General features: G+C 41.9%; 3 protein-coding genes across 5 annotated transcripts; 2 read left to right on the forward strand and 1 right to left on the reverse strand.

The window, feature by feature from the left end:
- Positions 1 to 180: 180 nt before the first annotated feature.
- Positions 181 to 11,143, forward strand: sh3bp5a (SH3-domain binding protein 5a (BTK-associated)). The gene is made up of 9 exons (XM_029514126.1): positions 181 to 511; positions 944 to 1,006; positions 3,356 to 3,484; positions 7,556 to 7,720; positions 7,907 to 8,037; positions 8,313 to 8,355; positions 8,518 to 8,734; positions 8,896 to 9,279; positions 9,863 to 11,143. Exons 1-9 carry the CDS (start codon positions 422 to 424, stop codon positions 10,033 to 10,035), a joined length of 1,395 nt encoding a protein of 464 aa, XP_029369986.1. The 5' UTR covers positions 181 to 421; the 3' UTR covers positions 10,036 to 11,143.
- A 2,073-nt stretch (positions 11,144 to 13,216) lies between these two features.
- On the forward strand, positions 13,217 to 19,790 carry LOC115050946 (digestive cysteine proteinase 1). Of its 2 annotated transcripts, XM_029514124.1 has the most exons (11): positions 13,217 to 13,375; positions 13,962 to 14,021; positions 14,104 to 14,196; positions 14,646 to 14,818; positions 15,562 to 15,820; positions 15,912 to 16,107; positions 16,204 to 16,397; positions 16,488 to 16,579; positions 18,052 to 18,213; positions 18,739 to 18,928; positions 19,019 to 19,790. In XM_029514124.1, exons 1-11 carry the CDS (start codon positions 13,330 to 13,332, stop codon positions 19,204 to 19,206), a joined length of 1,653 nt encoding a protein of 550 aa, XP_029369984.1. In that variant the 5' UTR covers positions 13,217 to 13,329; the 3' UTR covers positions 19,207 to 19,790. The 2 variants fall into 2 exon arrangements, with proteins under 2 accessions (XP_029369984.1, XP_029369985.1); XM_029514125.1 differs by lacking the exons at positions 13,217 to 13,375; positions 13,962 to 14,021 and having other exon boundaries at positions 14,577 to 14,818.
- An 884-nt stretch (positions 19,791 to 20,674) lies between these two features.
- LOC115051070 (solute carrier family 22 member 6-B) lies at positions 20,675 to 25,355 on the reverse strand. 2 transcript variants are annotated; one of them, XM_029514346.1, is made up of 10 exons: positions 24,913 to 25,355; positions 24,531 to 24,634; positions 23,995 to 24,149; positions 22,854 to 23,022; positions 22,591 to 22,705; positions 22,153 to 22,259; positions 21,841 to 22,052; positions 21,623 to 21,731; positions 21,291 to 21,503; positions 20,675 to 20,970 (listed from the first exon to the last, which is right to left on the reverse strand). In XM_029514346.1, the coding sequence occupies exons 1-10, from the start codon at positions 25,249 to 25,251 to the stop codon at positions 20,868 to 20,870; spliced, it is 1,626 nt and encodes a 541-aa protein (XP_029370206.1). In that variant the 5' UTR covers positions 25,252 to 25,355; the 3' UTR covers positions 20,675 to 20,867. The 2 variants fall into 2 exon arrangements, with proteins under 2 accessions (XP_029370206.1, XP_029370207.1); XM_029514347.1 differs by lacking the exon at positions 20,675 to 20,970 and having other exon boundaries at positions 21,304 to 21,523.
- Between the last annotated feature and the right edge of the window lie 274 nt (positions 25,356 to 25,629).

The raw sequence follows: 25,629 nt of genomic DNA on the forward strand, positions 1-25,629 counted from the left end.
GGTCTACAGAAACATGAACAGGCTGCTTAATGGCCTGACGAAAAAGCCATCGTCAGAATGGATGCCACGCAGCTTTTATTTTGTAAGTCTAGAGCAGAAGTAATGACGTGGTGAATCGAGTGAGTTTCACGGAGTGTTTTTTTTTTTTTTTCCACAGTTGGTCCGCTGTGCACAGCAGAGGTTGTGATCCTCGTCAGTGTGAGAGTGATCTCTCCGCAGACGGACGGCTGACTCCTCGGCCTCCTTTAACCCCCGCTGAAGCCTCCAAGGAGAATGAAATGCGTCCTGCGTAAAGGTTAGAGAGAGCTGCTGGACACCCCCCGCTGTCCAGCACCCAGGGGTCACGCTTTGTTTGCAGAGAAGACTCCCTTTTTTTCTCCATTATAAAGAAAAATCAAAGAAATCCCCGAAAATCCACAATATGGACCCTCTAAATGGAAATGGGAATAACTGCGACGAGGACTCGCAGTGTGCCGAGGAGGAAGAAGAAGAAGTTGACCCAAGAATTCAGGTGAGGTTTTTTTTTTTTTTTTTTTTAATAAACGGATCCAGATGTGGTGAAAGTGACATTGGAATGGTAATTTGAAGCCTAATGTGTGAAACTATGGGACACCTAGGGACAGTATTCTAAACAATGTGTTTGGAAAATGAACCCCACATTTAGTATTTATAGCCAATAGTATCTAGAATGTTACTGTTATATATAACTGCTGTGCTACAACAGTTACAGTGTCATTAAAAAAGATGCTAATTTAGTTGTGAAAGCCAGAGTTGCTAGAGATGTAACAAAACGCCAGATGTAAGAGATTTGCCTTTTCAACATTTCACACACACTGGACTACATGCTCAGTAATTTTTTTAACTGAAGGCACTCAGTTTAGCCTGCAGATCTGTTTTAACCAGCCGTTCCCACCGTGTCGCACACTGTGTTGTCTGTAAACAGGGGGAACTGGAGAAGTTGAACCAGTCCACTGACGACATTAACCGCTGGGAGAGTGAGCTGGAGGTAAGTGGAAACACCAACCAGTGACACTGTTGTCAGCTGTGTTGCTGCCTCTCCCTTCTGGCATAAACACTTCCAGGCTGCATAAATGCCTTTTTTACAGGAGCTATTACGTTTCACTTTCATACTTATAATCCTGTGTTTGACTGTGAACAAGTAAAAACTCAGCACTGTGAGATAACTTATCTCGGTTCTAATGCTGTAATGTGTATTTCAACAACTTGCCTTGCAGCAAGGTTACTACCTAGAGACCATTCACATGAAATGTGAACATGATGGAAATTTGGTAAAGGCAGCTGCAGCTTCTGAGGAAAAATGTGGGAAAATTGCCACTTTGGTTCAGTAGCACTGTACTTTCCGCTCTCTACTGGAAATGCTACTAAGCTTGTGATCTCCCCTCAGCTTTAAAAGCAAACCAAATCCTTATAGACTAAACAGACATGAATGATAGACTTTTTTTTTTCATAAACAGGGCTTGCTTGAATGTAAATGTGTGCCAGAGAGGTTACTGTTCACCAAAAGTGAAAACATTCGAGAGGCCGTCCTCAGTTTTTCTTTTCCTAAAAGTAGTTGTCTGTTTCTCATTAAACCTCCACTCTTATCCAAACTCTGCACACCAGAGCTTGACTACATGTAATAACAAACAGAGCAGCCCATAGTGGAAGGATAAGTCTGGAGAAATCATCTTTGTATATTCTTGATTCATATTTTCAAGATAATTACAGGATTTTTTATGTAATTCCTGTTTTTTTGTTGTTTTTTGGGGTGTGTTTTTGTTTGTTTGTTTGATTTTTACTGATGTACGTGAAAGAATAACCTGCTGTTTGTTGAAAATTCACACTTCTCAGGAATCTGTGTCAGGAGAGTCAGTGATATAAATACATACACAGATAGAGAAAGAAGAAAAGTGATCCTGAGGCAGAGATGAAAGTTGGAAGCTGATAAGTGTGAGGGTGCCACAGGCAGAGTTAAGGCCGTTTTTCTGCGGACACTGAAGCTGATAAAGGATGATCTACAGTAGATTCAGAGGAGTCAGGAAAATCTGAGGTTATATCCACAAACAGATATGAAGTTATTTACCCTGCCAACGTGTTAAACATACGATAGTGTCTATGTGTCAAAAATAGAGGTAAATACAACAAGTCCAAGATTGTTGCTATTTACTATCTACAATTTGTGACCAATAGTTTACTGCAGTGTTTACCCCTCTGGCTTCATGCTGCGTCACTATCTCTTTGCATGGACAGGAAGTCAGGAAACTCAGTCATGATGTCACGGGAAGTTAACTTCCTGTAGCGCCCTCTCCCTTTTCCCCTCTTCTGTTTAAATCCCCCTGCCCCTGCCGTGGTCAGTGCCTTTCAGACCCCAAATCTGCACATTAAAACATATATTGGCACTTGGAGCGCAACCGTACACACTTATACACACAGAGAAATGCATTTCAATGTGTGTGAGCGTGCGCACGTGCAAACAGATGGCCTGCCTCTCCACCACCGCTGTAGTTTAGAAGAAAACATAAATATAACATAGATAGACAGGCCAGCCTGAGCCAAAACAATGCCAACATGCCAAAACACACACACGCACACACATGCACACAAGCGTATACAGGTGTTGCCAGTTATGCTATAGTATTGCTCACACACATCCATGATTAAAGCAATGAAGAATGTGTGGCCAAGAAGGTCAACTTCAGAAAAACCCCCAAACTATTTCCAACTGTGTATGATCATTTATTGTATGTTCTTGTATTTGGGTCATGGTTTAGTGAGGCTTTGAATTATAAGAGCTGTATTAGAAAGGCATTCTTAGGCCAAACAGATCAGGGCCAGCAGAACAGCGGGCACACATGTGGTGAGTGCTAACTATAAATAAAAGTACCTTGTACATGCCTTGATGAGGTGCCTTGATCAAGCTATACACTAACAAAACTAAGAGCAGCTGGTGCTAGTAGCGTGATTATCCCAACAAGGCTGCCATGCAGTTATTTGGTGGCGATAAGCTCACCATCTTAGTTTAGCACGTTTGCATGCTAACATTTGCTGATTAGCATTAAACACAAATTCAAGGCAGGAATTTCTTTGTAAATCAAAGTAGCCTATTGGACAAATGGAAAATTTGAAGCGATGGTGGTGTTCATTCAAAATTTAAGGGATCTGTAAAGTTGTTATAATTCACCCTGAGGGAAATACTGAATGTCTGGACCAAATTTCACAGCAATCTATGCAAAGCTGTTGCAGTCTAGACAAAAGAGCTAAGAAATATTTCAAATCAATGATCACAGCAGTGTCTCTACCTTCACATAACGACTGTTGTAACGTTGTAGTTGTAATCTCATATGTATGTGTTTAGGACTGCCGTCAGCGGTTTCGTGGAGTATTGGTGGAAGCAACAGTGAAGTTGGATGAGCTGGTGAAGAGGATCGGGCGAGCTGTGGATGACTCCAAACCGTACTGGGAAGCCCGCAAAGTGGCAAGACAGGTACATTAATTCATACACACACACACACAGACACTACTACACTTTCACACAGGGGAGCTGGCTTAAGTGACTCTGAGGTTGGCAGACAGAGAGTGTGAGGACAGGTTTACTGAGGATTAGTGATGAGAAGTTTAAGGAGCTCTGCTCATATCTACTTAAAAGGAGCGCAGTCATGTGGTATCTATTTTTAAGCTAATGCCACACACACACATGCCAGCCCGGTGTGGAGAAAAGGAATTGTCTGAGTTGTATTTGAACGGCTACAGTTGTCATGTTTTTTCTAAAATTTCTGATGTATTCATTTCCTTTGCTGTTTCGTCGAGGCTTTTGTGGTTTCATGCATGCTGCTCTGTTGCAGGTAGATCTGTGGAAACTAGGGCAACTTCCACAATGTTGATTGCGCTACACTGTGCTGTCCGCTCTTTCGTGGGACATGTCCTTTAGTGTCTCAGCTACTCTAGCTTGTTGCAGCTCCGATCCAATTGGATAGCACCAGGTATTTAGGGTCCAACACTGCCCTGCCCAAGCCAATGAGGAAGGAGCTTATGAGTCATTCATCAGAAGGCTGGCATTTGTGTGTCAGAGCTGAGCTGTCAAACCAAAATAGATAGCGTATTTGTGTGTATGTTCTTGCAATATGACACACAACTGTACCTGCCGGTGGCGCCTGCTGCTGACAGTAACACGTGAAAGTCGGGGATTATTGGGAGGTTTGGAATTGTGATGGCACCTGCTTCCACGTGAGAGGATCAGAAGTCCTCCTTAGTTGTGTGTGCACGTGTGTGTCTTAGTGTGCGATCAAAGGGTTTAAAACGGAGCAAAGCCGATAAAGGCCTCGGGCTGAACTAGCGTATTGTCTGGTAATGATTTATGGATGACTATTTAATATTTAATACATGACCCATTTTAAGGAAATTCTAATGCATCCCCTAGTTGACCCTTTCCAAGCGCACAAACACAGACACACATCACACATTCACAGTGATACACTTACCCACATCCCCCCATGTTTTCCCCTTTACACCCCAACAGACTGGAGGGGGTGGTGTAAAGGAATTTGTCTGTCCTATCTTTTGTCCTTTTTACCTCTGCCTGTCTGCCTGTCTGTCTGTCCTGTAGCCCCTCACTCCCCCTCCTTGTCTGTTCTGGCAGCCCCTCTCTACCTCCTCACCCTCCATCTCTCACCCACCAAAACTGTAAATGGGGTGAATTTCAAAAGCTATTGGTGTCAGACAGGGTGACAGTGTCTGACAGATGAATTAAAAATGTGTTCACACACACACACACACACACAGAAGCATTAAAAGCTCCCTTTGATAGGATGCATTGAACAGTCGTGGTATGTATGATGAGGTGATAATGAGATTTCAGAGTGAAAGTATGTTATTGTTTGCTTTGGAGACAGTCAGTTAATTTGGTTTCCGTGACATCAAGTTAGTAACCACTAACAAAGCTCGTCATTTTCATGCTGTCACATGCCCAGCAGGCTTCTGTGTCATAAGGAGAATGGCAAAATTGTGGTAAAAAAATTGTGTCAAGATTTGTCATCTCTGCTAATATAAAGAAAGGCAGAGACGTTTAGTCATCTGTGGTGATGACAGCACTCTGGGCTGCTGGTCAGGCTTCTCCAGGACGCACTAACACTTAAAGGAAGAGTGCGTACAGGAAGTCCTGTGAAGAAGGACAAGCACTTGTGTGTGACTTTTTTATCTCCAACTAGACAAAAAAATTTCACAGATGTCATGTTGGGGTCTCTGTTCCTGGCTCTTGGTTTCTCCTCCTCAGATATCCATCATCCTCCGTCTGTTCTCCCTGCTGCCCCCCCATCTCTGAGCCTGGGAAATGGGTCATGACAAGGGACAAAGAGAGGGGGGGCTCATCTTTGCCAGTCTGTCAAACTAAGAGATTGCACGCAAGGACCAGCTGTTATCTTCCTCCTGTCGTCTTCACCTTCCTTAAGGCGCCTTGACAACCTTGGATAACATATCTAATCAGTGCCATGTGCGGATATTAAGCCAACACAGACACAAAAAAATGCCAGTTTTTTGTGTTTACCACCTTTGTGTGAGAAGATGCAGACCTCTGCTTGCTTATGTCACTTTTGGATCCCTTATCATAAACATGGCTGACAGCGGCAGGGGGTCATGTTACAGGGGTTAATGTAACCTTCCCCCTCAGTCAGGGCTGTGAGAAAAATGTGCAGCAGCAGACAAAACCATGCTGACCCTTTTGGAGTTTGCTGTAGTCTCAATGGCAGCTTTCGTTGTGTTTGTAGGTTTGCAGCAGCACAAAGAGCAATCAGATAGGGTTAGGGTTAGCGGGTTAGGGTTAGGGTTATCACTTATATCAAATGAGAAAAGTGGTTTATGCAAATGTTAACGTTGGACTTTTAATGATATATTTTTTGGATGGAGATGACAGAGATGACATATTAGCATATGCTACCACGTGGTATGAGAGTGTTTTGGTGCTAGTCCTCGCTTTGCACAGTAAATATTCAACTTCTTCTACTCTAGTTAGCATGCTAACCAGCCAAGCCCATCTTGACAAGATTCAAAAGCATCTCTACTCTCAAATCTATCCCAAAAAATGCAGCGCTGCTGAGTGACTAACTCATAACAGCTTGTATTATAAAAACAACCATTGCTGAAGTTATTTATTATCAATTTTATCAACTCTTCAGGCAAGAAACAAAGCCAGCAGAGAAAGCTGACAAATAGTCTTTCATTTTCAACTTTTCTACAACAAAAATACCAATGAAATATTTTATGGCTTTGTTCAAGTTGGCAGGAGAGCAGCCATGTCACAATTTTTCATGTGAATGAATGTTAGTTTGTTGGGGGTTTTTTTAATGCGCATGACAGCAAATCTCTTGAAGCCTTGAAATAAAGTAGCTGATCACATTTGTGTACACTGTTTAATTGCAGCTTGGATTTGTAGTTTCTGCTCTTGTCAGCTGGTGATGTTGAATAACATAACAAAACGCACCAAAATTTCCAATTTATATTTAGGTTTAAGTTAGGAATGAGTGTACAATTTAGTTGCAAAATGTTCACAAATAGAAAAACTATGAGCAACCATTATAGCTTTACTATATGCAATGGAAACACTTGGAAAATGCAATTGAAATAGGGTGTGTGGTACTTAGAACAGCTTTTTGAAGAGTGCGTTTTGTTGAACTGTTGCAATGAACAACCAGTACCAACCACAGAACAGGCCAAAAGGAGAAAAGGGTACAGGGTCAGTCCCTTTTCTGAAAATTTTTCTGTCACACAGTACCAGTGTGAGTGTGTAAGACAAATCCCTCCTGTGTTCAGGAAATTTTCACCTTTTAGTCCCCCTACCACGCTAATGCTCACGTTCAAATCTGGGCGATGTCATCAGATCAGTTTTATCTTTTCAAGATAAAGATCTTCCAATAAGATTTACCCAGTGATGGGATTTGCCTGATAATATTTATCTTATGTACAGGATTTTATTAGAGTTACTGGAACTATTTAATCCTGGTGTTTGTCCAATAAAATGACCTTTTAATCATGCCTGCCAGTGAAGCAAGAGTGGGTCCAAATATGTCCAGCATGATAGAAATAATTCTCCCATTGACTGTCACTGTGGGCAGGAAGAGCCTACAGACATTGTCATATTTTCTTAGTAACAAAGCTCGTGTTTGTCGAATGTATCAAAGCACAGTAGATTCTCTCTCTATGTGTGTGTGTCTATGGCTGTCATAAGGGATCGACCTTGGCTCCTCCAGAGAAAATGTAGTTCATCAATTACAAACACACCAGAAGCAGCACAAGGACCACTGCTACACTTTTGAACTTAACAAGCTGTCAGAAATCATGAACATAAAGGACATTTTGACAGGTTTGAAGCCGTCACAGTACCAGGATTTCAGCTTGGCGTCTGCTTTTCAACATTTGTCACACTGACATGACATCCATCATGAAACCATGAACCTCACAGAAGTAATATTAACTGCCTGAAAGCTGGCTTGAATGGTATCTTCGAGTGGGATTTACCTTTAACATTTGCTATGATTGTAATTCCCTCTCTCTCTATGAACTTCAGGCCCAGGTTGAAGCCCAAAAGGCCACTCAGGAGTTCCAGCGGGCAGTGGAAATCCTGCGGGCTGCAAAGGAAACCATCGCCCTCGCAGAGGAGAGGCTGCTTGAGGAGGACAGCCGCCAGTTTGACTCTGCCTGGCAGGAAATGCTCAACCATGCCACACAGCGGGTAAGTGCATGATGCAAGACACACAACAGTCAAAAGTTCCATCCTAGCAACTCATTTTTGAGTACAAGTTTAAACCTCAACCTCAAGGTTGAGGTTATATACTGAGTCAGTATATTGCTGTTGGACTTTCCAGTCCTTTGCATGATTTGTAAAATTAAAACAAGCCATCCTTCTGGACTTTATCAGGTGATGGAGGCTGAGCAAGCGAGAACGCGTAGTGAGGCCGAACACAAGAAAACAGCAGCCAACTACAATTCCTGTATCAGCCACATGAGGCAGTTAGAGAAGAAACTCAAACGATCCATCAACAAATCCAGGTTTGGGGTTTTGTTTCCTTTATGACAGACTTGATAAAAGCCTCCCCTGCTTGGGCCTCTTTGTAAATGAGTGCCTGTAAGAAATAGAGCAAGAGAGAAAGAGGGGCTCAATTTATGTCATCTGATCCAATCCAGATGTTTTGTGTGTTGGTTGTGCAATGTTGGGGTGTGCTCCTTTTGTAAGAGCCATGGAATGTGGCTGCTCACAGAGGAGTGTTATTCTTCCAGCACTTTCTTCCCTCCCTCTTAGTGTTTCTTCTCTTTCTCTCCCACAGACCGTATTTTGAATTAAAAGCCAAATACTACCTACAACTTGAGGTATGTATATCTTTAAAGTTATTACTTCAGCAACGTTTGTGTAACATCCACCATTTGGGAGATACTTGTAGGCCACAGCCATGCTCATTGGCCAAGGAATGACTTTAAATTTTGCCAGTGTGCAAAAATCTGTAATAAGAAAGTGTGTTTGATTGCTCATAGCAACTAAAGCATCACGTGGATGAGCATCAGGCCAAGCTTGTGGTTGCTAAGGCCGATTATCGGGCAGCGCTCCGCAACTTAGAGAGCATTTCTGAGGAGATACATGCCCAGCGACGCTCCCTCGCCATGGGAACCAGGGAACAGGGTGTTGGTGCAGAGGGAGATGGAAGTAACGAGGACATCGCCAACTTCAAGATGGAGTCAGACGGTCTGTCAAGTGAGTGTCAACAAAGCTTGTCATCCATTTCCTCCATCCTCCACAGTATTTTTTATTTTTTTTTTTGTGTGTGTGTTTGGTTTTGTTTTTCTTTTGTTGCCGCGTCCATGTGTTTGCATGCTTGTTTAATGTTCATATCTGTGTGCGGATGTGTGTTTCAGTGGTGTCAGTGTCGATGGATGAAGAGGCCGGTCACAGTAGTGCCTCAGAGGAGGAGTCCGACACTCACTCCAGCTGCTCATCCCGAGCCATCCCCTCCTCGCCATCTTCGACCTCCTCCCATCCTTCCACCTCTGCCTCCACCCCCCTCGCCGTGTCCTGCCCCTACCCCTCCTCCTCTTCTATTTACACCCCTTACTCCTACATTTCCACCTGTCCCCCGTCCTCCATCCTCTCCTCTTCCTGTCTTGGGGGCCTGGACTTAGTGAGCCCCTGCAGCTCTCATGACCCAGAATCAGTGTGCGGTTCTGGGCATGCGTCACCTCTCCTGGGCCCACGCAGCCAGTGCAGTGGAGCTTCCTCTCCAGACTGCGACCAGGAGAGAGGTGTGTGTTCATCTCATCACTGTGTTGCTGTTTGTTGACTTCTGATGAAACAACTAAATATTTTGGGAAATATGCTTTATTTGTTTATTTTCTCAAGAGATGTTTAGCTTGGCTTAGCATCAAAACTGGAAACACTGTGAATAACAGCATTACGTAAAATGTTTAACTATCTGTAAATAATGTCAAGTTCATGTTATGTATTCATATTAATACTATAACATGCCAGTGTTATCCATTGTGTCAATCCTAACTTGATGGCAGTGTTCACATCTATTGAAGCCATTTAAACTTTTACTCCAATCAATTGAGACCCTGGCTGAGAGTAGCAATGTATATGTTGTTTGCAATGTTAAGATCAAACCACTTTCAAAATATTCAGATCTATTAATAATTTCTGCTGTAAATGGCTATTTGAAAACACTGGTATTTCTGCCACACTAAAATTGAAGGGCATTAACTGGGAAAAGTTAATGTCATTTCCTTTGACAAAGTCTCATTTTGACCACCCATTGCACAGTAATTTTGCACATCCCTGGAGTGCAGATTTGTTAACCAGTGGATATTCTTTATGTGCTTGTTTCAGGTGACCGAGCAGAAGGAGCAGAGGCCACACTGGAGGCTGGTCTGAATAAGCTAACCTTGACTGTTACACACAAACAAGGGGACTCTGGTGACAAACAAGACCCCCACTACACTAACCCTGAAACCTCCTCTCCCAGCTCTGCCACAGCCATTCTGGTAGTCAACAGTGTCTAATGCACGTCTCTTGTGGCCATAGCGAAGTCGCAGACCTGACTCAGTGGCATAGGACATGGATCTGAGCTGGACAATCAGTGTGTTATCAATGAGAAAGGAAGCAGAACACTGCCAGCTCCAACCAACATGACATTACATCATGGTATTCATCAGATGGTGTCACATTAAAGGTGCTATATGTAGTACATTTAAACATGAGTATATCATTGCTAAACAATTTGTGAAACCATGTGGACGTGTTGTAAACAAATCTGAGCACACGGGCAGGCTGATTGGTGGTCTCTATTTTAAAATATTTTTAGTGCAGGGCTTGTTCAGCCGATTTGTTTTCCTGGAAACGATCAACCTTCATGTTGCAAATCTGATCCTGTACACTCTAAAGACAATCACTTTCTTTTTGGTGCCATAAAGTATTTTCTTCTCGTGATGTACAGCAATGTGGAAAATCCCCTGTCCATATCTTAGCAGCAGCCAGTCCTCTCATCAGTGGTTTAGCTTTATAGTGACGTGTCAAAGGTAACATTTAATTGATGTTAAAAAAATTAAAAAATTAAAAAAAAATGTTTAACAAAATGTTGCACACAGCACCACTAAGAAACATTATGTATTAATGTGAACAGTAAGCTACTTTTTCAGCTCTGAACCTTCAACCAGACAGAAGCAAGCTGTCTTGTGTTGGATTGTCTTTTTTCTGCCTTGATTTTTGAACTCCCATAATTCTGGTAAAATTTGAAATGAAGGATGTGGAAGCTATTTACAAGGAATAGTTTCAAGGAAGAAACTGGAGTGTAGGGAGTTACTCTGAGCACTAAACGAGAAAGACTTGAGATGGGACACAAACTGTCTTCCTTACTGATATTTGTGAATGGGTGATTAAATGTCTCGAGTGGAAAACGAAAACCCCCCTTCTGAGGTTGTGTGTGTGGATGCGTAAATGATTTTTCTGAATGTGTCTGTTGTATTTTTAAGAAATGGTCCAATACTACCTGTAGTATGGATATTCTATATTTATACTCATGTATTCTTGTGTATGAACAATGTTTTGTGGTTACTATTGTCACAGTTTAACACAAAATAAGCAATAAATATGTGCTTCATGTGAAGTATCATGTCACATCATGTCTCTTTTATTTGTTGGATTTGCTTTCTTCAAGGCGAAGTTAAATGCATCCAGTGGGTAAGATGACCCTCCTGTAGTTGTGCTTGTCTGGGATGTTGGGGAGAACTCTTATGCAATATTTGAAATTAAGGGACCCTGAGTCCTCTGATACACACACAGCTGTCTTGTACTACAGTTATGAGTTGACTACGTTTTACTGTTAAAGGGCTAGGTTCATATATTACATAGTAAAAAGAATATTTGCTGAATCTGATTGAAAGTAGCAGAAAGTGAAAGCTTGAATCTGTGCATCCATAAGTATTTATCGCTGCGCTCAAGAAAGCGTACAGTTTGTATGGCTTCACTGTTTTCATGTTCAGCCGCGCACACTTAACCCACTTTTCATAGTGTGTAATGTTTTACTGACTGTTAAATATATGAACGTCTGTATCCATCAAAGCATGAGCTGGAAAATCCATAACTTCCCTGGTCATAATTTGCTACATTTGTTCCTACAAAGTATCTGTTAAAATTGATTCTAATTCAATCTGTTTACCATCAACATCACTCACCAGAAAAGTAACACAAAGATTCATAAATGACTTTTAGATTTAACTGTGTTTCTCTCCTCTGTCTTTAAACTGCCTTAAGCACTCAACATCCACACCGACCGTTTTTATGTCCTGCTGGCTGCTCAGCAGCTGCATTATAAACTCATGACCTCAGTTAGAGGACGGAGACTTCCACCAGAGTTCACTGCAGCACAGCTCCTCTTTCTCTTTTTTAGTCATTTGGCAGGTTTTTTCTTTCCTCCACATGTTTGCACATGTTCCAATCAGGCTGCCTTTCAATTACCCTGCATCTTGTGATTTCTGTATCGAACAGAAGGGCCCCAGTCTCAAATGTGCAGAGCAGATTGTGACTGTCAAGTCAAATACTGACATCTAGTGCTTGAATTAGATTAAGGTGTGTTGGGAAGGAGAAATAAATTTTCACTGACTGTGTGTCAATTTTATAGTCTTTTTGATTTTGTGTAAACCCGCATGAATGCACTTAAATATTTTATGTGATGATGGACAGAACACGGGTCTGAACAAGTCACTCATCACTCATCACTCCTCAAAGGCTGAATACTCTTACTATTTGTTTAAAAGGACTCTCCACATAGTTTTGGTTATTCACATCTGCTGGACAAAAACAGCAAAAAGAGGTGATCAAGTGTGTATTCAGCGTAGCAACACGCTTGAGGTGCCTGCTCAAGGTTGCAACCTTTGCTCCATAAAAGGTTGGCGTTAAAATCTGATTATCTGGCAAACTTTTAGCACTGAAATGTTTTCACATAATTTCTTTTTTTAAATTTGTACTCAAATGCATTCTCCCATTTGACTTGAGCTATTATGCAAAGTTGAGTTTGCTACAATTCATTACAGGTAATGATGTTTGTATTTTTAATTGCAACATGACTATAAACCTCAAGGCTTTAACAGTTGACAACCATTTTCTAAATAAATGTATAACAACATTTGATTGTATGATAGTTGATTAATATGAAAGCATATTGCCACTATGCATGACCAATAAAAACAAGAACAGATTCCACAAATGGTTTTGTGTCAAGAGATATGTTTACCACACAAACACAATATATTTTGTCGTTACTAAGAAACATACATTTTATTGGCGAAATAAGAACTCTTCTTCTTGTTCTAATTCTAGTAATTTATGTTGTATTCTTCAACGCACTGGCCACTTCGTTTCCTCATTTAAACTAAATTGAAGTGATCGATTTTACAAAATAGTTGTTGTTATTTGCTAGTATTTCGCAATAAGGTTAAAATATCTCAGAAATAAACATTTCACACTAACACGTCATACTAATATATGTTTGTGGTCCGGCAAATGTATGCTTGTATTCTTAGATACATTATAATTACAGGCATTATATTGTCCACAAATTATTAGTGTGGTACGGGCAACTGTTTGGTCATATGATACAAGTCACATGGTAAGGCCCAGGTCTCGTACCTGATTGGCCCGTGCAGCTTCACGCCCTAATATGATTGGCTGAGGGAAGCCGTCAGTAACGTGTGCGGTATTACTTAATGTGTGTTTTGCAGCTTTGAGCATAAAATTCATGTGCTTTTGTTGAGTTAGTTTTTCTGTATCTTCTTTGCCCGGGGGTTGAGATAGACGTGATGCAGTGCTGGTTCACTGCAGCTCTCCTTCTGTGGGCTGCCACCGGTAAGGACGTTTATTTGATTCGTTTATTTGTTTATATTTTTGGTCTTCAGCCGCTCTGCTAGCTACATGCTAACAAAGCTGCTGCGTTATTGTCCGAGTTACTCAATAATACTCTTTAATATAAGCAGGGGGTGAAAGACTTTTGTGGTTTTGTTGAAACACAATTGAGACGTGGCTGTTATTGTCGAAAATGATGCTGAGTGGGCAAAAATCACGCCAAACTTCCGTTAAACAAATATCACAATGTGTTTAGAACTGAGTTGCTAACGGGGTACAGCCCGCTCCAATAATGGATGATGTTCCCAAAAGAAACCAAAAATCAGTCCTTCGATCGATCAGAAATGAAAGAAACTGTGCTGCACGCAGTTGACCTAAATGTAACCCCAAGAAAGTTATCTAATGGATATCAAAGAAAGGCAACACTGGCTAAATAACAACATGTGCCTTTTCAGTTGATAAAGACAACCACACACTGTTATTCCTGTTAATTCCATAATATGTGAGATACGTTTACGCTTTGTTGGCCTTGCAAACTAAATTGCTGTGCTCAGTAACCCGACACTCAATATTTCCTGTGTGTTTGCAGCTACAGACGGAAAAGCAGTCCCTTCCCCTCCAGAGTTTGGCAACAGCTATCATGTTAAAGGTAGTCAATGTGCTGATTTTTACGGTGCTTTCCATCTCAAGATTTAGCTTAATGGCTTCGCTGTTCCACATTTCTTTTACAGGAGTGATCTCTCTGCCTTATGCTGAGATCAAGGAGCCATTTGAAGCCTGGATAGATGTTCCAGCAAAGTCCAGCAGAATAGACTACTACCATGGTAACAAACCTCTTGACCGCTGTCTGTCTCTCTTAAACCTGACCCTGTAGTTTCCCTGCTTGGTTGGATTAGTGATGTGAAACTGAGCACTTGATGTGTCATACCAAAGTCTCCTGAGTGGAACATAATCACTCAGTTGATAAGCAATGAAGTGAAAAGGAACGAATAAGCACTTTTGTGGAACTTACTCTGTTGACTCCTGTCACATGCTCATGTGACTCTGAACCTTGGATTTACAATATTTTGGATGAGCTCTGATGTAAACTGTTACAACCTTAGTCATAGCAAGCCAATTGTGGATGAGGACTAGATGTATAAAATGCTATAAAAGTGTGATAACCAATCACCAATTTTGCCTGACCCCATTATTTCTTCTGCAGCAGATCTTTCTTGGCATGCAATAGGATAGCAACACTTCTCAACACATCTCCTGTTTTGATCATCACCAGGCCAAGTGTCGACATACCAGCTGGGGGCAAAGCAGCCGTGGGGCGTTGCCTACAAAATCACTCCTGAGACCACAGAGGTCGAGAAGAATGTGATGAAGTGTTTTCAGATCAATGGAACAAAGAATGAAACAGTTACACCGCAGGCCTCACTCCCTGATGTCCAGGGCTTTCTGGTGTGTTGGTTTGAATGTGTATTTAGAAAAAAAAAACAAAAAAAAAACTGCATACTTCCTTTAATTAATTAGGTATTTGGTTAGTTAGTATTATTTTATTTTGAACATCTAAAAAAAACTAGTAAGAGTACATTAATAGACAGACAAAACAAAAAGCAAAAAAAGGAAATGTGAACTTTGAAAAACAATTATTTCACTTAGATATCTGAAAAAGAGTGGGCAGAAGTAAACGCTTGTTTAATCCCACCCTTACAGTTAATTTAGCTCCTGATCAATACATAAAGCAACACAATAAACTAAAATAAAACAACTTTGGTAAGGCCATATGTCTAGGAGAATTTTTTTAACTAAACACTAACACTTTATATGATTTTTAGAATTTTTTTGTCCAAAAATGGTCCTTCAAATAAGCTTCCAGTTTTTTCCTGACTTCACTGAATGGCATGAGGTCACATCCTTTATACTACCTAACCAGACAGACCAGCAACTCGAAGCTCCCTGTAAAGGACACAGTCTGATAAGTGGGATTTAAGGTCTTTGCAGTTTAGAATTTTCTCCACAGTTTGCACAGCTTTGTACTGTTAGAAATAGTGGTGCTGAGAACTGGGGTAAAACAGGGCTACATGACAGCAAAGCAATTAGCATCACTTTTTCATAAAAGGGTAGGATGTATTTACCGACCGCCTCCACCACGGGCTCATGGTCTATGTTCTTACTAATCAAAATGTTGTTTCCCTCCACAGTTCCTGAGGATGGAGTACTATGGAGGTTCCCTGTGTGAAGTTTGGCAGAATGTCACAACTTTGGGTTACAAGAAGAACACATACACACTGTGGGTGACCCATTCAGAGAGCGATGCAGGTGGCAAAGAGCCTGCCATTCCCCTCCACTATGAGATGATGGGATACAACACACTGCTGGGGTCCCACTATGATAAATACTTGGTGGACTACATGGAGTTCAGCACACATGTGGATCCCAAAGTTTTTTCCCTCCCTGATGGTTTGTGGCCGCCCTTTGCAGTTGCAGATTGCATAAAAAGACCTACTGAAATATGACAATTAGTTTTTTCCATCACTGTTTCTTTCCATAGGGATGAGCTGTGGGGGATTTCCAGGTCCAGGAGTGGAGCACCACATGCTGGCCAATCCAATGAAAGAACTCATCCACACCTCAGCTGCAGGCCACTCACAGGGCATGTTCAGTCATTTCAAGGAGAAGTTCCAGCGCCAATACAGCAATGAAAGAGAACACGAGAAGAGGGAGCACGCCTTCATTCATAACCTCCGGTGAGACCGGTGGGGGAAAAAAGCACGACATGAATATAAATAATGTTTTAGTTGAAGACATGACTTTGTTATCGGTGTGCTTATTTGCCACTGTAGGTATGTTCACTCCAAGAACAGAGCGGGGCTGCCGTTCTCTCTGGCCCTGAACTCTCTGTCAGATCGGACAATGTCAGAGCTGGCCACCATGAGGGGAAAGAAAGGTGGAAAGACTCCAAACAGAGGCCTCCCATTTCCCTCCAAGCTTTATGAAGGCGTGAAAGTACCTGAGTCAATTGACTGGAGGCTTTACGGTACACAAACGTGTATATCTGTGATGCACCAAAGATACATCTGTGAGGCAGGAAACACTAATAAGTTTTCATTGGCTCTTACCTTTTTAGGTGCTGTCACACCAGTGAAGGACCAGGCTATATGTGGTTCCTGCTGGAGCTTTGCCACTACTGGAACGATAGAGGGCGCTCTTTTCCTAAAGGTGAATAATAGGAAAACAAACAGCCACACCAGCTAGGCTAGCTTCCCTTTGAAGCCTTAGATGTTCAGCATGGATCTTCTTCTTTTCATTTTGTGGATGATTTGCATAATGGTAGTGACCCTTGTAGGCCACAGGGTGATTTATGCTAAAAACAGCTAAATGAATTACTGGGGAACAAGACATGCCAAATTGTTTTCATTGTGAAATGAGTATAATGTAATTAGTGTGTACTTTGTTACAATGAACTGAAGATTTCCAAGGGGAAAGTATTATTCTGTCTTGCTGAGGTAAATGGTTGTGGCTAAAATCAGTGGTCTATGAGTTTCTTTAAATAATTTCATGCATTTGATTGGTCAACGTATCAGTCATTTGCCTCCATGAAAGTTAAGCTTCAGCGCAGAGGCGGGTCCACAAGATGAGTTGTTGTGCAAATTTCAGTCACGTTGGATAGACTTGACTGTGTGGCTCAAGAAATAATTGAATGTCAGCTTTGGCCTCCCTCTATCCTGTGGAAGGCTTTACTCAAAGACATTCCTTCTTCTCTGTTCCTAAGCAACTCACTTCCAAACATTGGACCAATTTACTATGGGGTTTGATGGCATCTCATTGAAGTGGCCAAATTCTTTGACACGCTCCCTCTCTTTCAACCACGCACATATACACACACATTGAGAGAGAGTGTTTATCTGAAGAGGTTGTTCAGCCAGGAGGTAGGGTATCAGTTAATTATTAATAATTTATTTTTTTAACTTTAGCTTTTCTTAAATTACATTACGTGTCATTTTACGCTTAGAGTTCATAAATAATTTGTCTAAAACTCACATTTAACACATTTTAAACTATAAAATGACAAAACAGACAATATTCCAGTGAAATCTTTTTTTTAAGCGTTTCCTTCTTTTTAAGTCAAACATGAAATGAATTGAATTTGCATGCCTCCATTTCTTTTTCATATATTAAGCAGTTTTACAAAAGTTATTTCACTGGTGAGTACTCTACTAATTGTGACAAGTACAGTTTGATTTGGCTGTGAAAAAGTACCGCTGAGAAATCCCAGCAGTTCATCTTTGTGTCTTTGCCAGCACGCAGCATGGCAGCAGGAAGTGACCTGTGTCCTCGTCCCCATGGGCAGCTTCACAAACAGAGCCACTCCTCAGGGGGCAATTTTTTAATTTACTTCTTGTGATCTCACAGCATCTGTTTAGCAACCTGTAGATAACAGATGGTGTATAGATGTTGGTTACAAAATTCCCTCCTTTCCCATTTTAAGCCATGCCTGCTATTGTCACAAAACATTTTCTGTCTCCTACATCACTGTAGGTCTATCATTTTCCTCCACCAGTGACTTTAGTTGTGTTTCCAAAACCATTTGCAGTTTTATGTTGTGAGAGGCTGGTGTGGAGCAATGAGATTAGAGAATTTGATTTAAATTGGTTCATAATCTGTGAGCAACGTTTCCTCCTGTCTTGCAGACAGGCTTCCTGCAGGTTCTCTCTCAGCAAATGCTTGTGGACTGTTCCTGGGGTTTCGGCAATAACGGCTGTGATGGAGGAGAGGAGTGGAGAGCGTACGAGTGGATCATGAAACATGGAGGCATTGCCACAACTGAAACGTATGGGGCCTATATGGGAATGGTGAGCTCGTTTTAAAGATGTGATTTCTGCAAGTATTGAAACAATATAACAATATGCAGTCCCTTCAAATATGAAAGAAAGCCAGCAACAATTCATTCTTAGCAGATACTAAATCCAGTATTTTTATGAACTGCACGTTGGCAGGGTTCTTCAAACTCTGGGATACCTGCCAAAAACAGAGCAGGCTAGATCCTGTAAAATGTTAGTCCAACTGCCTGCACCTAATTATGTTGGAAAAAGAGTGAAACACCTTGTACCATTTTCTTCCAGTACAATGCGCCTTTGTGTTGATATTTTGTGACCTGCTCTATTCACAGTTATTCTATTATAGAGAAACAAAAAGCTTTCATAAGCTTTAACAAAGTCTGTTTTATAACTTTTATTTAAATAGTTTTAAAGGGAAGTTGTGTGGCACTGTTTTGCTGTTCTGGTGAGTCACCAACACTGTGAGACAGCAGATGCATGTGTGGATGTGGATGTGTCTTAGTTACTGCTTAAGTTCCCCCCACCTTTCTCTCTCACCAGAATGGATTTTGTCATGTGAACTCATCCCAGCTCACCGCACACATCCAGAGCTACACCAATGTCACCACAGGGGACGCAGATGCCCTTAAACTGGCTCTCTATAAAAACGGGCCGGTGGCTGTTAGTATTGACGCATCCCATCGATCCTTTGTTTTCTACAGCCATGGCATCTACTATGAACCTGCCTGTGGTGAGTTCACTGCTGACTGGGGCTCATACTCTTTTATAAGTCGCATTTGTCATCCTCTGGACAACTTGGTACCTTTCTTCTGTTTCTCAGGTAATACCACAGATGATCTGGACCATGCTGTGCTTGCAGTGGGTTATGGGATCCTGAATGGGGAGCCATACTGGTTAATAAAGAACTCATGGTCCACCTACTGGGGCAATGACGGCTACATCCTCATGTCTATGAAAGACAACAACTGTGGCGTCACCACTGACGCTACATATGTAACCCTGGCATAGATGTGCTTGTCCAAACATTAAAGCCAAGTGTGTGAGGATGAATGACACTTAATTTTGTGTTGAGATGTAGTCTCATCTGATTTAGCTACTTGATGATAATGTTGCTGTTGAATAACGTAAACTGAGATACAGGGCAGCTGGGGCCTTTCTGTGTGAATTTTGTATGTTCTCCCTGTGCCTGTGTGGGTTTCCTCCAGGTGTATGTGGTTGTTGGCTTCTGTGTGTCTCTGTGTGTTGGCCCTGTGATAGACTGAAGCCCTGTCCAGACTGTACCTCACCCTCTCCCACTGTGAGCTGGTATTGGCTCCACCATCCCCCGCCCCCCATGCCTGGAAATGGATAAGTGGTTGAAGATGAATGAATGAACTGAGATGCTGCACAACTTACTCACAGTACAGAGCCACTTTTTCAAACATGTTTGGACAAGTTTATTGCTGAGGACACGCAAACACAGTGCCTTTCTCTCAGTTGTACAATGCATATTTTCAAAGCACATTCAAGCATTCACATTTGTTGTCTTGTTTTTTTTTTAAATTCGCTGCATTATTGCAAATGGAATCAATAAACCAAAATGAAAAAATGCCCATTTGCTGAGTGACATCTCCAGGTACTTGAACATACCCACATGTGGGCAGAAATATAGCATGCTTTTTTTTTTTTTTAATGCCTGCAATGGAATAACCCCTTATCCCCCTTTGCCATATTTATTGATGATTTATTAAAATCCCTTTCTCTGAGTAGCATACAATTCCACATGATCTGTGCTTCTGATCCATGCTGTGTATCCTCAGTATTAGCCCTCAAAACTATAAAAAATATTGATATTTTACAAATCCCAAGTTGTCATGACAAATCAAATTGGTGAAAAAAAAAATCATTTTTACACACAAATTCACAAAGTTTTCATCCAAAGCTACAAATGACCTACATTAATCTAAAAAAAGGCTACGAGTTGTTATGAAGGTAACTAATGCATGCAATTGTACTAGTTCTGTTTTCTCTTGGCTTGAAAAAAAAAAAAAGGCAGTTTTCTTGTTCAATACAGCAACCAGATACAACAGAAATATTTCACAAGCAGTCCACAGACAATACAAAAATATGTTTTTAATCAAAGGCAGAAAATCTTCGATATTCAATTTAAAAAATGCAAAGTCCTAAAAATAGCTGTTCAAGAAGACTTCGAGAAGAATCCAGTCTGATTCTTTATCAAGGTCGTGGGTTCAGTTCCTGGTCTGGGGCCTTTCTGTGCAGAGTTTGCATGTTCTCCCCGTGCCTGCATGGGTTTCCTCCCTCCGTCCAAAGACATCATGTTTGGTTAAACTGCTGACTCTAAGCTGTCTGTAGGTCTGAGTGTGCGTGTGACTGGTTGTTGGTCTCTGTCTGTCTCTGTGCGTTGGCTCTGTGAAGGACTGGCGACCTGTCCAGGGTGTAGCCCACCCTCACCCAGAGTGAGCTGGGATTGGCGCCAGCAACCCCCACAACCCGGAAACGGATAAGCGGTAGAAGATGAATGAATGAATGAATGAATGATTTGCCTTGTCAGTTGTGCAAATGAGCACGTGTTAGTTTAGTGAATAAGACTTGCGTGCCTTATTCCATAGAGGATGATTGAAGTACTGCATCTGGGAATAGAGTTGAGGTTGTATAATGTGTGAATACTGTTAGGCCTGGCCTGCTAGACGCTGCAGCTCCTGCTCCCCTGCACTGGTGGCAGATTGGCTAATATCCTCACAAATCTCACGGTTGTCCTTGTTCGGAGGCACCCTGTGAGAGACAAAACACCCAAGTACACACTGAGCTGGTTGCAGAGATTGGGTTTTCTCATGGGAACAGACACGGCAGTGAAATCTTAAAACCTGCTCAGATTCATGGAGGTAACAAATAGCTAACAATAGCTAACAAATGAATATACAGAAACTGTGCTACCTGTACTTGGTTTGCTCACAAGCAAACAGCTATTCATGCCTCTTTTGTGATGGAAAAAAATACAATAAAATTCATTGCAATTAACCACAAATTATTATTATTATTTTTTTTAATCTTCCCTTTTCAAAAAAGTGAATGCGAAGGTCACACTACAGTACCTCATGTCCCAGTTCTCTACGTCATCCACTGTGTCAGGAAGAGGTCTGTCTGCAGTTTCTGGCAGTGCCAAGGCCAGGATTGCACCCAGCAATGGCAAGGTACCAAAGATGACCAGCGGTGTGGTGGGGCTGTGGTTATGGAGCATGTTGATGATTGGTGCTAACACGCCACCCATCCTCGCAAACATACAGGATACGCCGATTCCTGTTTGCCTGTTTGCCACAAGGGGATTCTTTTGTAGGAATTATCCAAAGAGATAAAAATGAAGTACTTTGTGATTGTTTGTGCTTGAAAAATGTAACTGAAATATATAAAAAAAAAAACATGTTACCGTAGCACAGTAGGGAATATCTCAGCAGTGTACACATAAATCACAGCAAAGGAAGCTGTTATACCAAATTTCCCCATCATGGCGAGACCAGTCAGTACATTGGAATTATCTAAAGATGGAAGGAAGGTGAGGATAGAAGGAAAGACAAAAAAGAAGTGAATATTTCTATGGATATTCTGGTGATAAAACTAAGAATTAAAAGACAGTGTCCATCCTACCTGCAGGGACAGTGAGCATCAGCAGACAGGCGAGGCTTCCAACAGCCAGGAAGCCACTTTGGGAGAGTCGGCGGCTGCAGGGCAGAACGAGCAGGACCAGAGAGCGGGCCGGGATCTCGACCAACCCAAACACAAACTGGGTCAGATAGAGGTTTGTCCCTAACCTGGACACACCTAGTGAGAGGCCATAGTACACCAGCACATTCACAAACCTGGGGAAAAAAGAACAAGCACGGATAGTCAGAATATAGATGGAAGAAGGTCAAGACACTGTAAAGCACCTGAGCATGAAAACATACAAACAAGATTTACCAGATGTAGAACAAAATGAGAGCCCTCTTCCTCATCTGAGGTGTTCGAACCAGATCCACTGCCGAGTGGCTTTGTTTCCCCCCACGTAAACTCTCACACTTCTCCACCTTGTATGTACATCAACACACATTACAAACCAAAAATTTGAAAGAATAAGTCTTGTGTTATTCTTTTTCATACCCACTAAATCCCACGAGAGCCCCTAAAACGCACAATGAGGCAATTTTACTACAGTGAGTTATGGACATAGCCTGACATAGTTTTTTACTGAGTCAAGCAATTGTACTGTCATCCAAAACTATTAAAATCACTTTAATACTTTACTTTAATACACTTTAATAAATCCACAGCTCAAAATAGTCTTACGCAAATGTATTATTTGTCATAAATTTTTTTTTAATGCTTTGGACTTTAAGACTTAAATACAGAGGGAAAAACCTGTGCAGTGGGAGGTAAAACTCTGCCGTTAACAAGTGCTGCCTTGCGGAGAAGTGCAATGGCTTCCTCTCTCCTGTCATTTGCCAACAACCACCTGGCAGACTGCGGCACCACCCTAACAAGAGACAAGGAAAGGAGAACAGACAAGAACAGAACTTATAGAAGACACAGCGCCACGAATAAGAGGAACTAACAAACAACAAAGAGAGAATTCATGTTCAAAAAATGTATGACTTTGTTCAGACGTGCATTGACTCTCCCACCATATGTAGAAGATGAGGAGGAAGCCTGGGGCCGATATAGCCAGTTGCAGCTTTCTCCAGTCTCGTATCAGATATGCTACACCTGCTAGCAGCATGTAGCCAAGGCCAAACGCATAGTCTGTGATGATCCCAGCCAGCATGCGCCTCTTGGTGCATGTCCACTCAGTCCCTTTGGAGGTAAGAAAGGATATGTTGGGAGAGGAGAGGTGAGGAGAGAGGGGGAGTTGGAGGGTTGGTATCGGTGGTTTGAGGCTTGAAGGCGGAGGAAAGAATGCAAAGGTATGTGCTCGGGCAGGATATAGCACAAAAGAGCATTATACAAGGCCTATTGCTTTCCCTGAATGATACTCAACAGTTTCTCAGTAGCCAGTTCCCAAAATTCATATTCAAGGAATCAGACCTCCAGTGTATATTTTTGTTGTCCTAGACAACTATTGTGTTAGTGGCCCCTTGACTTCTGTATATCTGAACACAGCAAGATTGATGTTAATGTCTAATAGCTGAAATTACATCCTAGTTTTGCACTAATTTGATCATAAATTACTGTATAAACTACTGATCTGATGAAGGTGATATAACAAAAGCTGTAAGATTTGTCCTGAGGGGAACATGCATGATTGTCCTGATCTCCATGCCAACCCTGCAAATGCTTTTGGTACATTTCTCTCAAATACATGAAGATGAACATCATGAGGGAACTAAAGAAAAAGTCAGGGAATAATTCAAGTTTTGTTCTTTTTCAGGATTCATTGTTTCATTCCAAGTCTTGCCACCCAGTAGTTGTTACTGAGATATGTCAGTCTGAATCAGAATAGGGGTCTGAAATTTTTTATTCCTAGAATCACCCCAGAAGCATGCACTAAAATGTAAACTTTCTAAATGAGGTGCATTGTCAAGCTCGGTGACATGCAGTGGGTTCACAGTTCAGACCAAATAACTGCATTATCAAATAAACAACCAAGACACCCTCATTGACTGTCATTTTGAAAATTCAAGTCTGGTACAAAATCGGTAAAAAAAAAAAAAACAAAAAAACACCTCTTCATATCTACCTCCTCACAAGTACATCCCAATTCATAATCAGTGTGTATTTACAATCTCTACAAATACCAAAGTGTGTGGGGGGGTATTTGGCTAGTACCTAGGACAAAAGCATTAATGATGACTCCAGATATTGTGCAGCCAACCACAAAGCGGAGAATCACATACACAGGGAAGTTTGGGGCAAAAGCCACGGCGACTCCAAACACAGTCTGCAGAGCAATAGACAGCAGCAGGACGAAGCGCCGCCCGTACCTTTCAGAGCAAAAAGAGGAAGTGGACATGACAGTTCTCTCTAAGCACGTGCATCTGTTTCGGTATGACACCAATAAACCAATAGTCAGCATGAAATATAAATGTGTGAAAACATTTAAGCGATATGCTTTTGTGATTTCTGAATAATATAGAATGACATAAATCGCAATGCACGTCTAAGATGTTTAAGGCACAAACCACAAATCGGTGCAAATTAGGAACTAAAAGCAGCAGTGAAACCCCAAAATGAAATTCTAGCCCTCCAGCTCAGTCATGTGATGTGTCCACAGCCCTACACATGGAGTTCAGCTGTGTCTGCGGCTGCAGCCATGCTTTGGTGCTGGAGATGTGAGAGGAGCGGGGGAAAGCAGCAAAGCCTACCTGTCTGCCATGGCTCCACACACCACAGACCCCACCAACAGGCCAAACATGTAGACAGAGGAGCCAAGGCTGTTCAGCCCAGCTTTGTGGCACACCAGGTCCCACTAGTAGATGGTTGGAGGGGGGGGGGGGGGGGGGTTAGGCTTCTGTATTTTTATGTAATGTATCTTCCATCACATCAAACATCACAAAGACGCTTTATAGTCCTTATCATCAATGCACTAATCGTTCTGCATTGATTTTAATGCAACAAAGGCTCCGCTTTATGAAACATATAATCCATCCAGCATGTGAAGTTATTTGGTATGGCAGTAATCATAGCGCGATAACTGTGGTTAAAGCCCTGACTGAACAAAGTAACCTGCAGATCATCCGGCTGTACCTCGGTGACCGTGGTGCTTTGGAAAGTCTCCTGGCTGTACACCCATCCGTGGCCACACGGGACGCGCTCAGTCCGGTTGCCCTGCTGCAGGACATCCGCGGAGAAGCAGAAGGAGTCCGGCAGGCTCAAGTTCAGGCTGTGCGCTCCGGGGTAAAAGGATCGATTCCCGGCTGAGGAGCTGGAGTTGCCTCGGCAGTGATGCGGCGGCGTGGCTCCGGTAAAGATGCTCACCATCATGTGGAAGGCGAGGAGGATCTGGGGTAAACATATCCACACGTACAAAATCTTCTGAAATCTACCGAAGCCTCCGATGGCAGAGAGGATCTGGTCGAAATTCATTTTTTTTTTAAATTATTATTCTAAAAATATATTTTTCTAGATTTTAATTTTTTTGAGTGAAGGGGGTCCAGATCAGTGCGGAGGGGGAGAGAGAGAGGGGTCTCTCTGTGGATCCAGCGAGGAGGCGGAAGCCTGGCAATAAGGAGCTTCAGGAAGTAAACACGCCAAATCAATTCCAGTTGCAGTCTGTCAACAGGGCTCAACTTCAACACCCTCAACACCCAAGGTCCTGAAATGAGCCGAAGAAAACATCCGTCTGATCTGAACATATTCACCAGTTCACCTACCAAGGCAGACTCCCTGCAGAAGATGAACTAGAAAAGTAAAACTACATGCAACATTGGCTTGGTTGACTCCATCCTTCAAAGTTTTTTTTTT

The sequence above is a fragment of the Echeneis naucrates genome, chromosome 11 (genome assembly GCF_900963305.1).
Source record: "Echeneis naucrates chromosome 11, fEcheNa1.1, whole genome shotgun sequence".
Lineage (NCBI taxonomy): Eukaryota > Metazoa > Chordata > Actinopteri > Carangiformes > Echeneidae > Echeneis > Echeneis naucrates.

Coding starts and splice junctions, on each gene's coding strand:
- sh3bp5a (XM_029514126.1), top strand. CDS start 422: ATGGACCCTCTAAATGGAAATGGGAATAACTGCGACGAGGACTCGCAG. Junction 8,038..8,312: donor CGATCCATCAACAAATCCAG/GTTTGGGGTTTT, acceptor TCTCTCCCACAG/ACCGTATTTTGAATTAAAAG. Junction 8,735..8,895: donor GGAGTCAGACGGTCTGTCAA/GTGAGTGTCAAC, acceptor TGTGTGTTTCAG/TGGTGTCAGTGTCGATGGAT.
- LOC115050946 (XM_029514124.1), top strand. CDS start 13,330: ATGCAGTGCTGGTTCACTGCAGCTCTCCTTCTGTGGGCTGCCACCG. Junction 13,376..13,961: donor CCTTCTGTGGGCTGCCACCG/GTAAGGACGTTT, acceptor GTGTGTTTGCAG/CTACAGACGGAAAAGCAGTC. Junction 14,197..14,645: donor CAGAATAGACTACTACCATG/GTAACAAACCTC, acceptor GATCATCACCAG/GCCAAGTGTCGACATACCAG.
- LOC115051070 (XM_029514346.1), bottom strand. CDS start 25,251: ATGAATTTCGACCAGATCCTCTCTGCCATCGGAGGCTTCGGTAGATTT. Junction 22,260..22,590: donor TTTTACCTCCCACTGCACAG/GTTTTTCCCTCT, acceptor TGTACATACAAG/GTGGAGAAGTGTGAGAGTTT. Junction 20,971..21,290: donor GTAGAGAACTGGGACATGAG/GTACTGTAGTGT, acceptor TGTCTCTCACAG/GGTGCCTCCGAACAAGGACA.